Source organism: Lates calcarifer, linkage group LG20 (assembly GCF_001640805.2).
Source record: "Lates calcarifer isolate ASB-BC8 linkage group LG20, TLL_Latcal_v3, whole genome shotgun sequence".
Taxonomy (NCBI): domain Eukaryota; kingdom Metazoa; phylum Chordata; class Actinopteri; family Centropomidae; genus Lates; species Lates calcarifer.
Window position 1 is genome coordinate 15,301,635 of NC_066852.1, and position 15,178 is coordinate 15,316,812.

The 15,178-nt window shown below is 37.5% G+C and overlaps 1 protein-coding gene across 1 annotated transcript; it reads right to left on the minus strand.

Annotated features, from left to right (window-relative positions):
* Positions 1-396: 396 nt before the first annotated feature.
* On the minus strand, positions 397-14,917 carry pou2f3 (POU class 2 homeobox 3). The gene is made up of 13 exons (XM_018691115.2): positions 14,788-14,917; positions 14,403-14,459; positions 10,103-10,131; positions 8,315-8,416; positions 7,821-7,926; positions 7,580-7,668; positions 7,299-7,475; positions 5,965-6,106; positions 5,277-5,410; positions 4,091-4,252; positions 2,978-3,020; positions 2,694-2,808; positions 397-1,661 (listed from the first exon to the last, which is right to left on the minus strand). The coding sequence occupies exons 2-13, from the start codon at positions 14,449-14,451 to the stop codon at positions 1,619-1,621; spliced, it is 1,191 nt and encodes a 396-aa protein (XP_018546631.1). The 5' UTR covers positions 14,452-14,459; positions 14,788-14,917; the 3' UTR covers positions 397-1,618.
* Positions 14,918-15,178: the final 261 nt, after the last annotated feature.

Genomic DNA, 15,178 nt, shown 5'->3' on the forward strand with positions numbered 1-15,178 from the left:
TTTGTGAATAACATGCTTGCTGAGCAACAGTTATTATGTACTATTTATACAGTTTGAAATTCTCCGACACTGGCACTCACCCTACAGTCATGCTAACAGCTCTGTGAGACTGTATTCAGGCACGGTAGTAGGCCAATTTCAAGCCAAATGCTAATGTCAATATGCTAACATATGTGTAGCTATACAACAAAACCTGGAGATCCCACAGAAGCATATACAGAAAATCAAAATGGAAAGACAAACATTCACAGAAACATTTATAGAGACAACTAGTTGAATTAAGTATAAAATTTAAAGCAACAAAGATTAGCTCCCCTTTGCTTCTGTTGTACCTGAGTTTTTCACGGTGGAATTGGAAGAGTAAATATATTTGTCATGTAGTCCTCGGCACAAGAAGCAACAGTTTGATTTGACTCTGTGCATCATTAAAACGAAAGACAGTCAAACCCAGGACAGGCAATATCTGTTTAATGACAGTACATACAAGTTAATAAGGTCCCTGGAGTAGGCAAAGATGATTCCCTCAGAATCAAATGGCACTTTCAAACTTTCCCATGGTAGCTTCAGTTACATCAGGAAAAAACTTCACTTTATTCTGCAGTCCCTGCTGTAACATTATATAACATTATACAACATAATAATTATAGTGGTTGGTTTATTTGATTGATGAAGTCATAAGTTACTAGAGTTGTGTACCACTGCAAAACATTTCTCTAAAATAAAATAGACAAAGGACACTCAAAACAGAAATTAAATTAACAAAAGTAACTAAACAAACAAACAAACTAGAGTAGCCAGACCGTGACTTGAGGTCTGAAAGGCAGTTTTAAGTGTCTGTATTAGACAGAGAAACACCCAGCACTAAATAAGAGACAAGTTAAACAGAAGCTCCAGCAACAAGTCCCCAACAGACAACTTGATTTGGCCTTTGCTGTTGCGATGTCACCATTTTCACAGATATATTGTGATAAACCAGAGTTATCCTTTAAAGAATTAAAATGACCAGATCACTGGTGGTGTATTACAGTGGTCAACAAATGACCCTTTACACCAGTCATGAACATGCAGATGAAAATTATATTTAATCCCTTTATTTTGACAGCATATTTATTTAGACAGGCTAGCAGTACACTAATATGCACATTAAAACACATCCTAACAACAACAACAGAGACTATCATAGATGGCTTAAAGAACAGCTTGGCACATAATCTTAGTGAATCTGGACCTTCAACATTCAAACAGATTATTTGAGTCTTGACAGTTAAACATCCAAGCCATAAGAATAAAGGCCTGAATATGGGAATTCCCAGCAGTATTTTTGGTGTCTGTAATTGTGTGCTTTTCTGTGTATTCTTCAGCTTTGCAGCTGATCTAAGCAGAGTGAAGAGTCACATGAACACAAATCGAACAGCTTGAGGGCTGTCGAGGTGTTCACGAGCTAGAGTGTTGACTGAAGTGTGGTGTCTCTGCTTTTGTCTTGCGGGTCCATCTAAGCTTTAGCCTGAAGTTGCAACCCCCGTTCATATCAGGGATATTGTGTCACATCTTCAGTGTACATCCTTCTCAAAAACTCAAAACAATCTGGAAAAGCTTCATATGATGCAGTTCATGTTTATCAGTGATGATATGGCGTAGTATTCCATGTGCGGTACCAGGAGCTGAAAGGGCAAGAAGAGGAGAGGGCCACAGGATTACTGATTCAAAAGTGACAGAAAACGTAACTTCATTCAGCAATTAACTTTTGATAAATATGCTTTATTGGTTTCTACCAAAATGCTTTGACACTTTTTATGCTTTGACTTGCTTTATGCTTAAGTTGGACAGAGCCAAGCTAGCTTTATCCCCCATTTCCCATCTTTATGATAGGTTAAGCTGTCTCCAAGTTGTAGCTTCATATTTAGCTACCAGTCACATGAGAGTAGTTTCAATCGTCTGTCAGCAAAAAAGCAAATATGCCTATTTCCTAAAATGTCCTAATTGTAAAGGAATAGTTTGACATTTTGAGAAATAGGTTTTGGAGAGTTAGATGATGAGGTTGAAACCTATTTCATGCCTTTACAGTAAATATGAAGCTACCACCCGCAGTTAATTAGTTTAGCTTAGTACAAACACTGCTAACAAAATCTGCCTCTAAAGCACACAAAACAACACATTGTATCACATTGTTTAATCCATCCAATAGCCAGAGGACAAAAAGTGACAATTCACTGTTTAACAGGAGGTTATGTGTCTATTTCTTTGCTCTGGGTAGTTGCCAAGGAAACCACTGGAGACAACACGAAGTTACTGGTCCCAGACAATTAACAGTCGGACTCATAACCCTTATAAAAACAACAAAATTTTGTTTTCAATACTTTTTCTGCCCTTCTTTTTGTACAGATCAATCAAATAGAAACAGCTAACATGCTAATTGCTGAGAATTAGACAGACAGAGACATGCTTAATAGGCAGTTGATGTTAATTAGCAAGTGTGCTCAGCCAACCTGCCCTATATAAATATAGGTTTAAGTAAAAGTACAGACATGTGCTTACAAGACTGATATTAATCTTCCCATTTCAGTTTCAGAGAGAAAAGAATTGAATGACATTTAATGAGTAATAATTTGAAACAAGTAACAAATTGAAAGGCTCCATGTTCCAGTTATGAGAGAAAAGCAGCCTGCAGAGGTGTTTAGATGACTGTCTCTTACCTTGGTGTGCTGTAGGAAACTGAGTTGGCCTGAGATGTTAAAGAGGCAGAAGCTGTGGACAGACTGTTGGGAGAAGCTTCACGGCTTGCACTGTTTGGAGAGGAATTTGATGAAACTGGAAGGAAAAGGTCAGAACGTTAACTGAATATACACAATATATTTATTCTGTGTATGTGTAATGTGCAGATTAGCACTAGATTGTAAGATAAATGAAAATGTTACGTTGTTTCAAAGGTCAATGAGAGACACATGATCAACAGGTGAATGTAGGAAATAGAACTTGCCTCCGCCTGAAGCCAGAGGGCTGTAGGATCTGGATGTCGGGGCCTGAAAAATGTATGAGATAGTATACTTCACATTAGGACTGTACAATATATTTGTTTTTTAAACAATAATTTCCATATTCAGCAGTATGTCAGTATATCTCAGGACATAAAGGATATGCAGTTTTCTGATTTCAACTGTTTTTGCTTTTAAAAAATGACATCAACTCTGCTCAGGGGATAAAATGTGTGTCAGTCAACGTCAGCTATAAAAGCTCTCACACACTGAAGGACTGACAAGATTTAAATGTCACCTGAATTGCTGCTCCTACAACTCCACTCAACACCTGCTGCTAGAATTAGAAATTACTTATACTGCTATTAGTTGTATTGCTGTGTTAGCAGTTAATACTTTAATTATCACTACTATCACTACTACTGTTGTATTACTGGCCTCATCTTACATCTGATATGGAACCTGTGTTATGCTATGTTCTTCTTTCGCTATTCCCTACCCCCTCTCCCTCCTCTCCCCCTCTCTCTCCTTCTTAACCCAACCGGTCGAGGCAGATGGCCGCCCACCCTGAGTCCGGTTCTGCTCGAGGTTTCTGCCTCTTAAAAGGAAGTTTTTCCTTGCCACTGTCGCCTAGTGCTTGCTCTTGGTGGGATTTGTTGGGTCTCTCTCTGTAAATACCTATTTTAAAGAGTATGGTCTAGACCTGCTCTATATGAAAAGTGCCTTGAGATGACTGTTGTTGTGATATGGCGCTATATAAATAAAATTGAATTGAATTGAAATTGAATTGAATTATTTAGTTCAGAAGCCTTCTGATTTATGATAATTCTAACTTTTCACAAAGACATATTTCATATTATTAGAACATTTCTTGTTTGTTTATTTTATTTTATTTTTTTACTATATTGTCACTCAGTATCTGTTTATACACCAGCCTCACTGTCCACAGGAGGAGTTATGCTGGTCATCAAATACATAACACCTATACATACTGAGAACTACAATATTGTGTGTTAAACAATATTTATTAAATGTTTATATACTCCTTACATATGGTAAATAGGGGGCATAAAGTTAAGTGTTTCTAATGAAAGAGATTTGTGTTTTAGATAGCTAACCATTCTAGAGTTGTAGCTGTGTGATTTGACGGGTAAAGCCACTGGGCAGTAGATCCTCTTCTCCTTCTGACGCCGATTACAGAACCAAACTCGAACCACCTCCTTCTCCATGGACAGCTGCTCTGAGATCAGGGTTATCTCCTCAGAGTTGGGCTTGGGGTTCTGAAAAACAAAAATGTTAATTATTTCCTCCGTTAAATGTTAGGACAGAAAGGTTATAATCGCAACCACTGGTCATGCTCATCTATCATCAGGGTCTCCTGTCTACAACATTTTCAGACATTGATCTGGCCACTCCACAACTAAAACTTTGACAGCTTGAAAATCTGAGCTTTATATCATCAATAGTATTATTATCTAATGAGTGGAAGTTTATGAAGGCAGTTCATAAATACTAAAATACTCAATCAGGATTGCAAATGACAAATTATTATTATTGTTGTTGTTGTTGTTGTTGTTGTTGTTGTTGTTGTTGTTATTAATTAAATCATATCCTCTTGGTTCTGTCACATGTGATAAAGAGATTGTAGAAATAGTAAATAACAATTCTCTTTGTGTAAACTGAGGATGATCTTTCATTTTAATACAACATGAAGTGATTGTAGACTCTGTAGGTTTTACTGCGTCTAATACCTTTCATACATTAGTGTGACTTTTCAGTGAGAACAATGACATGTTAAAATGCTTACACTTCCCACTGTTAATTGTTTGCAGTGTATAAAGACTGGAAAAATGGTTTACAACACACTATAATGTAGTTATTGCAAATGTGTTTATTAATATGACTATGCCTCCTGTGGGCACACATGAGTGGAGGCTGGTGTATAAACATATAATGAATTACAGTATAGTAAAACAGTATAGTACAGTATAGTAAATTGGAATAAAATAGCGTTATCATTTGAAAGAACCACATACAGTGGCTTTGATTATTTTTGTCAGTGATGAACAAATGATCAGCTACATTATACAAATATATTATTAATCTATTTTTCGTAGAGTTACTTGTGTCTGTAACAGATGAAGAGATCGGGTGTTGTGATAATCAATCAATCCATCAATCATTTACAGGTAAAGTACAACTTTTTCACGTTCCATTCATTGTTAATGTTGCTAACCAGCTTTTCTCATACACGTAATATATTATATAACCTAGAAAAAAGTATTGATTCAGTTTTGAACTTACATCAAGGAAACGTTTCTCCAGAGTCAGCTTGATGTTTGTTTCAATGCTTGTCCTCTTTTTCCGTTTGCGGCCGTAGCCCTCCATCAGGGGCGGCAGAGAGGTAGGGTTGCTCATCGAGTCGGAAGGTGAGTTCTCTGAAGTAAAAACAAATGTAACATGGACATTCATCATCACTTTTCAACAGCAGTTACATCAGGTAAGTCACAGCTGCACCATAACACTGACTTATGGTGTCAACCCAGAAATCTATGCAAATGATGCATTTTTTTTTTAAGGTGTTTAGGTCTCCATCAGTAACATTGCAAAATATTGTTATTACCAGCACATAAACTACCATATGTTTCCAAAAGCACTTAGGTCCGATCAGACAATATAAAGAAGAATTGTTACAGATACACACATATTATAATTTCACATCTGATAATACATTTCCTATAATTCATAATGCTGAATATTAGTGAGATGGATTTAACTTTTACTTAATTATTCTTGGGGATTTTATTTATTAATTTTGTAAAATACTTAGTTTACTGTTTACTTACACTGTTTTGCTGCCCTTCTTAAAATTCTATTTAAAGAGGCAATTTTACATTTGCTGTACTTGTTTTAACCATTTTTTCCACATCAAGCCAGAATCATCAGTGTTACTGTAATAAAAAATAAAAATGGCACTGTCACTGTGTTGTACCTGCATCACTCAGCCATTTCTCAAGCAGAGGTTTGAGCTTGCACATGTTTTTGAAGCTGAGGTTGAGAGCCTCGAAGCGGGAGATTGTGGTCTGGCTGAAATCATTCCCGTACAGTTTTCCCATTGCAAGGCCCACATCCCCCTATAGTAGAAAACACACACACACACACACACACACACACACATTAACAACTGTCACCCTCTCATGGAAAAAGTTAAAGTAGATGCACTAGCACAAAACGTATATGATCAGCAATCATCGTCTTAGGATCAAAAATTGAACCCTAAATGGATCTTTATTTTAAAAGATACAATTGGATCACTTCAAACATGAAGACATCTTTCTGAAAAATTTGTAATTGGTAAATGTGTATATGTGATGTGCAGTATTTGTACAACATATGATAGATTTTTTAAAGGTGAAGCTATGTACAGTATAAACCAAAATATAGTTATTATTAACTAGATTTTTATATGAATTCTTCTTTATTACAACTTATTATTTCAACAAGGAATTTAAAGATAACTTACACTGTAGTATTTTTAACTACCCTGTACCTTTTCTAATAATATGTCTTGTTTGCTTTTACTTTAATGTGTTGATACATACTGTACTGGGAAAAAAAATACTGCAAAAAAACTACTCTGTAATTTGAGAAGGATTATATTGTACATTGTGGGCCATACTCTAAAGTATTAACTAATAAGCTTCAGTAGTGCAGACCAGGTCTTGTAAGGTTCCTGCACAAACAATAAATATGATCTAAGGGAACAACCTGAGACACACAGTAAAAACAAACTTATCCTTAAACCCAGTGGAAACTTGGTATCATGCCGTCACATCTTCTCTAGAGCATTAAATATACTTAAATAAATACATCGTGACAACATTGTGACAACAACAATGTTAATATTTTGGGGAGGGGGTGGTACCACTGTTACTATTTATTTAGAGTTAAACACTCAGAAAGTCAAATGAGGTCTGTGTGGGTGTGGTTCAAGCACTTTTATTTGACAGTGCTATTGGCATGAGCCAGCAACCACACAGTCACCAAATTCCCGATAGGTGTGAGGAAGTATGGACATCATGATTTGAACTGAGCCATCCCTATGTCACCTCATTTCACACATTTTAAAAGCAACAGCAAAACCACCAATACAGCAAAATGCTGTCTGAAGTGACCAAAACTGTCCTAACCTCAGCAGACAATAATGCATTCATGTCAGACCAATTTAACTTAACAGTATATAGAAGGAAGCTGATTGAGAATTTCTTTGTTCAGTTTTCAGGGCCTTTACAGGAAATCAAAGTGCGATTCTTCCTCTTTAATTACCTGAGTGAAGCCCAGTTTGATACGTCTTTGTTTGAATGCTTTCGCAAATTGCTCCAGTTCCTCCAGATCACTGGGTTCTTCCTGTGGTGGTATTGACATGTGTTTGGGCATCTGCAGGTGAGACATGTCCATGTGGTTCTCCATAGATGGTCCTGCCAGACCAGAACGACTCATAGCCTGGATCAGACAAACATCACGGAAAAACATTAGGCAATGTGACATTCTTTGTGTTTTATATTTTGTGCTGATGTGTGTATAGACAGGTAGTGGTCTGGATTTACCTGAGGAGTAAGAGCCAGCCCAGGTTGATGCTGAAGAAGGCTAGTTTGACTCTGGCCAGGAAGGGACAGCAGGTTCTGCTGCAGAAGAGCTGCAACAGAAAACAAGTTTTTGATCAACTATTTGTTCTCAGCCACAAGACTCCCACAAATAGTATTTTTTTACATTTCTGTTTATGTACAAATTAAATGACAACATCTCATTTAGTGTGCTTTGGTGGAGGTTATTTTTCCAAGACTCCACCTTGGTGGCTGGTGGGGCTCTGGGAGAGCAGAAAAGAGGAGGGAGATGACAGATGAGATGGTGGCATCAGAACCAGCTGCTGCATGGTATGGAGAGAGGTGAGCTCCTGGAGCAAAACAAAAAACACAACAACAGAAAATGAATGTACTTTATATGAGCACTCTGCAGTGGTGGAAAGAGCATTTACACAAGCATTCTATTCTATTCTATTCTAGTCTGAGGTACTTGTACTATTTTATATACAGTTTGGTATAATATAATCCATAACAGTGCCCATATTTAATGTACTCGTATGGTAAGTATGTCAAATCTTGGCTGTATTGGAGTAAAAGAACAATATTTACCTCAGATGTACAGAGTGAAGGTATAAAGTAGCATAAAATCAACTTATTAATGTAAAATATAAGTACCTCTAATTTCTTCATAATTACGGAATAGTTCTTCAATTACTTCCACTCTGTGAAATCCAGTCTCTGTCTCTCTCTGTGTCTTACCCCAGTCAGCTGTCCTCCAGGCACTGGAGAGCTCTGTGTAAGGTGACATGTCTTCAGTGTGGAAGCTGAGTGAGGTGAGTCGTTGATGTCCTCTGTCTTTATCTAAGACATCAAAAGCACAACCAAGCAATGTTAACTCTGGTTTCTTATGAAGAGATTAAATAATAAAATCTTGTAAAGCTGAGAGGATGGAAAGCCTTGTCTGTGCATAATCTCAGGGGCAATTGGATACATGTTTACATGTGTCTGACTATGTGTGTGTGCACTTGTACTTCTGTCTTTGTGGGGACCAATGTGTGTTATAGACCATGTGGATGAGGACATTTGGGGAAAGTGAGGACATTTTGGGCTTCACAACTTTGAAGGACTGTTTTTAGGATTCAGATTAGAATTAGGTTTAAGTTAAGGTGAGGGCTGGGGTTAGGTGTTTGGTTGTGATTGTTGAGGTAAGGGTAGGGTCCCAGGGAATGCATTATGTCAACCAGTGTCCTCACAAAGATAAAAATGTGTATGCATATGTGTGTGTATAAAGACAGCAGATTCATGTACACCAGGACCAGTTTGGTTGCCAAACATGATAGGAGGGTGATGGACTCTTTCCCTCCCCTTTGGCAGGCCAGTATGCAAATACTGCCTGCCCCCACCCCCACCCCCCTCATTTAACCCCTGAAAGCCCTGGCACTTCCTGAAAACATGAGCATTGAAAGAAATGTACTCCCATGCCAATAAGAATGTTTGGAGAAGTATTCAAATAGCTTCGAACTATTTGAGATGTTTAATGACAGTCATTAATGAGTGGGGAGATCAGGTAGTTTATCCTGAGGATGTTAGCCATCTGAAAGTCTTGGTAATGGTATGGTATTTAGTACCACTCACATGGCTCTGGGCTATTTACATTCAAACTGAGCTTCATTATTAACTTTACCAAGGGACACTGCACATTAAGTCTTGTGATATTCTGTAATTTTCCTATCATCAACAAATCCAATGGAAAGACCGAAACCAACGATGACTTTATCCTATCTACATGTATAGCCTATGTGCTAAACCTGATGCTTATTCCTCTGTGCCAGAGCTTCAGTATTACCTAAAACCATTCAAAACACTTCAGTGAGCCACACAGTTGTGCTGGGTAACATGTTCCTTCATTATGATGTACACACTTCAGTTTAGCTTCAGTAAACACTCACTAGAGCATCAAATCTGTATTAATCTGCAGTTGAAAATAGTTCCAACAAATGCCCTCTATTTACCCTCTATTTTAACTACAGTACCAAGGAAATTAGTCCTTTCAAAAAAATGAAGTTATATGTTTACTGAACATTTTTAACACTTCAGGCCCCTAAAAACTGTTCAGCTGAATAAATATGAGAGGGAAACTTCACTCTGTGATCAGACTGCTTGCAACTTCAACAATAGTTTACACTTTCTACAGTGCCCAACTGTGTAAGGAAATTATAGAGCCTTTTTTAAAATAAAGTATAAATTAATGATCTGTTAAGTTAAATTTAAAAGCTTTGTGTTAAGTTAATTGAAATAAATGGTGTAGTAACATGGGTATAAGTGACTTAATGTTTTTGTCAAAGATTAAGAAGTTCATTTGATGTATGTTTGTCCTTAAAAGGCATCAACAGAGTTTCACATTGTGCTAGATACAAACATCACTGTATCCAAACATGCTAGCAAACAGGAAAACGTTACTACAATATAGGTCCTGCTGATGACAGAGACCCCATTCATGAAATTATCATTCATGGGCATTAGAGCACAGGAGGTGCAGTTACTCACCTGTCGATTGAAGTCAATTCCGTTTTGCTCTAAATGTCAGAAAAGAGAGAATCAGATTATTAAAATGATGCTTTTTGACACTGAACAAATAAAATCATATAAAGATCACATTAAGTCTGTTCCCACTCAACATTAGCTACATGTGTTTAGACCATTATTTCACCACTAAATATTTTAATCTTCGTCAGCCCACAGCAGCAGTTTTCTGAGCAGTTTGTTTTTAATTTGACTTGATTCATTTATGGATATATATAAAACACATCATTCAAGGGATAACAAATCAATCAGTGGAAACACTGATTATTTGAAACATTGATAATATTAAAATGTTAGAAGACAGACATTAGACATGTAAGGATATGATCTTAAAACCAAAACAACATCAGAGCAAACAAAACTAAACAACCAATGAACCTAAATACAACAAAGACAGATTAATAACACAAGTAAAATATATTAACTGTCACCTTACTCCACAAATAAGCTCTGACCTGACCTCTGAAAGTCCCTCTTATTTTTAGATCAGATACAAATTATTTAAATTACTTACTTACAATTGTTTGACAAAACATGATATTACATACAAATTGAGAAGTTCACTATTTGACTATTGTTTGATTATTGTTCAGACAAAACAAGTGGTTTGAAGGTGTCACTTTGGCTCTTGGAAATACTGATGGGTATTTATCAAGGTTTACAAACCAAACAATCATTAAGTTACTTGAGAAAATGGTCACCAAACTAATCCACAATGAAAATAGTCATGACTTGCAGCCATATATGAAATAGTAAAAAATTAGCTGCCTTTCATCTACAACAGTAAAATGTTGCTTAAACATTAATGATGTAACGGGCTGTTTGTCTGCATTATGTACTTTTACTTTTGATACAACATTTTCAGTTCATTTGTAATGGAGCATTAGTACTAAAGTGGAGGATCTTGACACTTCCTCCACCATTGCTTCTTGTTAACACACAGAGCTGTGTATGCAAAAAACACACTTCAGAGAAGTCTTTTCAAGAAGTGCAGTTTTCCTGCTGAAATGTGCAGCGTTCAATGTCGATTGTATGTGGAGAGGACAGAGAGGGAGCTGATAGAGGAGGAGAGTTCAAAGGTGCGCTCGATAAAGTTCGCATCATTTGAATGTCAAATGGGGCTTTTGGGTCTGTGTGTGTATATGAGAGAGAGGCAGTGAGCCGCTGGAGACACACAATGCAAATACACTACCCTACCCTCCCCCCAACGTCACCACCACCCCACTATGGTCCTGCCGCTCCAGCACAACCAGCTTCACAGCCGAACTTCCAGTATGGAAATGACCAAGACATGCAAATCAGCTCTTAGTGCAGGAAGCCTGTATTAGAGTTCTGTCTGCACATACACACACACATATACTGGAAACGATGACCACACACACACACAAAGTCATGGAAGAAATTCTCAATTTCACCTACATTTGTATTTTGAAAAGAGAACAAAATTCAAGTGAACTGCACGGGGAACAACTGCAGTAATATCAATCATCCCTTTGCCACCGTTATCTGTTTGACTACAGATATGGCATTTCTACCGTGTACAGTCACAGAAGTTATTTCCCAAAACTACAGAACATATTAATTGTACTGTTTACTGTATGTACTATATACTACTTGTCATAGTACAAAGTTTTTGGGGTTATTCTAAAAAAAATAAAAATAATAATAATTCTATTTTATAATAACAGTAAATGCAATATGCTCACCAGTGGCTGATGATATATATATATATATATATATGACAACGTCAGCCATTATATTTACACCGTAGATTGTCATTTTTGTACTTTTTTGCAAACGTTACTCATACAAGGAAATTCTGCTTTTGTTAAGGATTTTCAGTGGAGGATTGCAGCAGGATGGTGTTTGTGAGACAGATTCAAAGAAAACCAAACTGTGTGTGTCCACAGTGATGAAAAAACATGTCACTCAGTGGAAGTGTAACACACTGATGTGTTTTAAATACTTTTTAGACAACATTGCAGTTCTGTGGCACAGAAGCACACAAGCTGTCAGGCTTTGGCTACACAGAATTTACTGGTGAGATCAGTTTACTGTGGCAGTGGTCTTCATGGGGAATGTATTGAAAATAACAAATGTATTATATAACACCAGACTTGAAACTTCAGAAAGTGAGAGCAGCAACTGCAGCATTAATGCTCTTTTGCTTGTTTTCTGAGATCTGCCTTTAGCTGCTTCTCCACGATTTGTTCCACGTGTGAGCTGCTCCTCTGTCTCATTTGTACGTTGCATTGCATTACAATAATGTACATCAGCAACAACAGCAACCTCAAATATCCAGCAGATGTGGAGCAGCACATGAATGTCAGTAATATAAGCTGACTATTGTCAGCAACCCTGCCCCCTAGAAATTACATTTAAATCCTACTGATTTGCATCAGCAAACAGCAAATTTAGAGAGATATATAATGCCACTCTGAGCCATGTTTTTAATCAATATATGGAGGATTTTTTTTTTTTTTAAATAAATGCACCTGCAAAATATTTGTTTTCAGCCTATTTATGGTTATGTTCAGGCACTCACTTGATTAAAGTCAGGGAAAGATCATGGCCTTGCTTAAATACTGAAAAAGTCACTTAAAGCATGAGGCAGGATGTTTTAATGTTGTTAACATATAACCATGAACTTTCCCTAACCTTAACCAAAGTGCTGTTGTTGCCTAAAGTGAACCACACACAGTCCTGCACTCAGTACGGTCACCATCCACCACATGTGGTGTAAAAGAAACAGAACCCCCAAACACTGCCACCGAACATAATCAAGGCAGCAATTAGGTTTACCTCCAAAATATAAGTAAACATAATTATGAGGACATGTGGTTGAGAGCAGGTGCAGGTACAGATCAACCTGACCTACACTGGAGCACAGCTGTAAATATGAATAATACAAGTTCAAAATGTTCCTTTTGGGAAAGTGTCTCTCCTCTTCTGTCTCTATTGAAGAGCTAAAGGGTCAATTCACCCAAATTATGAAAACCCAACATCATCTCTTACTGACCTCTTGTAATATCTCTTCATGTAGATAGTTTTGGTTTTATTTGTTTTCTTTTGTCTCTGTGATTTCTGCCCACACACCTGTACAGTCGAGGTGAATGAATTTAGCGCATGGTGCTCAAAGCACTATCAAAATCTCAGAGACAGATATATGAAAAGAAAGATAAAACCAAAAACATCTGTATACATCAGGTGTATGACACCTGTAGAGGTAATGGAGAAGATATAAATATGTTGAATTTGAGTGAATCAACACTTTAAAATACTACAACAAGGCTTCCTGACAATGGACCATGATACACTATGTACTAACAAAACGAGTGTCAATGATCATATTTTGGCAAAAACACAAACATTTCCATGAAACAGAGTTGTTCACTTCTCTCCCTGAGCCATTGTCTAAATAAAAGTTCCACATTTTCTGTTGCTGGTTCCTGGTTTTGTTTCGTGGCTGGTTGCTGTCCTCAGCCCCCAGGCACCGAGTATTTCTCAGCAAACAGCCTCAGGTGCATCCTGGTGTAGCAACCAACTGCCACAGTATCCACACTGACACACACACACACCCACTCACACACACACACACACACACAAACACACACACATGGCTCCCCACGAAGCAGGAGCGAGTCAAAATGCTGCTCATTTATCTTATTTGTACCACATCAGGGATCATGTGGAGCAGTGTGAGGAATCATTTGTTTTGTTAAGTGTGCTGTGTCAGATGTTTCTGTGAAAGGTTGTGCTTAAACACAGCAGCAAATATTTCTAAAACCTGATGATTACAGCAGCAAAGACCACAGAACACTGATAAAACCTATGACCAAAAAATCAGCATGTACTAAAATGTATTAAAGATATTTCACTGGCATATGTGAGCCAACAAATATTCTCTTAAATAATTCAAACAACAGAAATTTTACGATTTTTCCTGAGATTTTTTAAAAATTGACACACAAGCTTCCTACATAATATTCTTCACACTGAAGCTGATAAAATGCTACTCTCTAAAGGAACAATTCAAATAAAAACTAAAAAAAAAAAAAAAAAAATCTACTTTCTGCCCTTTTTCCCATGTAATGATGACTAACAAACTCTCTTCTCTGGAAGCAGTTGCATCACCTGTGGCAAGAGAATAAACAAGGCAGAGCAACAGCACATTTTCCTGAGTCTTATCTACTCAACTTACCTATGTGTTCAGGTGATTCAGCGGTGTTTACATGCACCATGAAGAAAGGTGAAATGTCCTTACCTGCCTGTTCAGCTGGAGCCTCCGACTGTTCCACCGTGTCTGCGCTCATCTTAATATCTGTAATGATAAATATGGCTGATTTTCCTACAGGATTGTAACTTTACCTGGACAATGAAGCACTCAGGCCACCCAGGAAAATGATCTTGAGTTTATTCTAATGCGCCCTCCCCTCCACACCACCACACAAACTGTACACACTCCTGCTCTGTGTGAGCCATAGTTGTAATATTCATAAGCGAGGCAGATATTCCCATAAAGCGCAAACCACTGATCATCTCTGTGTGGGATAATCACACAGCACATAGACTCTTACTAAAACTCAGCTCACGTGTGAGTACTCATATTAAAAAGTCACTGAAGAACCTGTGTCAGAGAAGTGACCCACCTCAGGTAAACAGTTTGTGCTGCCCCAGCTCCCGTCTGTCACCCTGATTATTCAAAAAGAAGCTTGTGTTGGGATAAAAAGTTTTGGAAAGCCACAGCTGCTCATCAGCATTTTCCTAAGTGGAGGAACGTTCATCTCTGCACTACACCCTACACTGCCTGATTTGCATATGCCTCTGTGTGTCCTATCCAGCTTCAGACTGTTTGCATAAAACAACAATGGGGGTACTGCAAATTTACAGCGTGTGTGTGTGTGTGTGTGTGTGTGTGTGTGTGAGTGTGTCATACCCCAGAGCACTTTGAATGACAAGATGGTGTTTGTATTATTCCTTACACATGATATGGCTTAATGTGTGTCAGGGATAGAGAGAGTAAGCTTGTTACACTTGCTC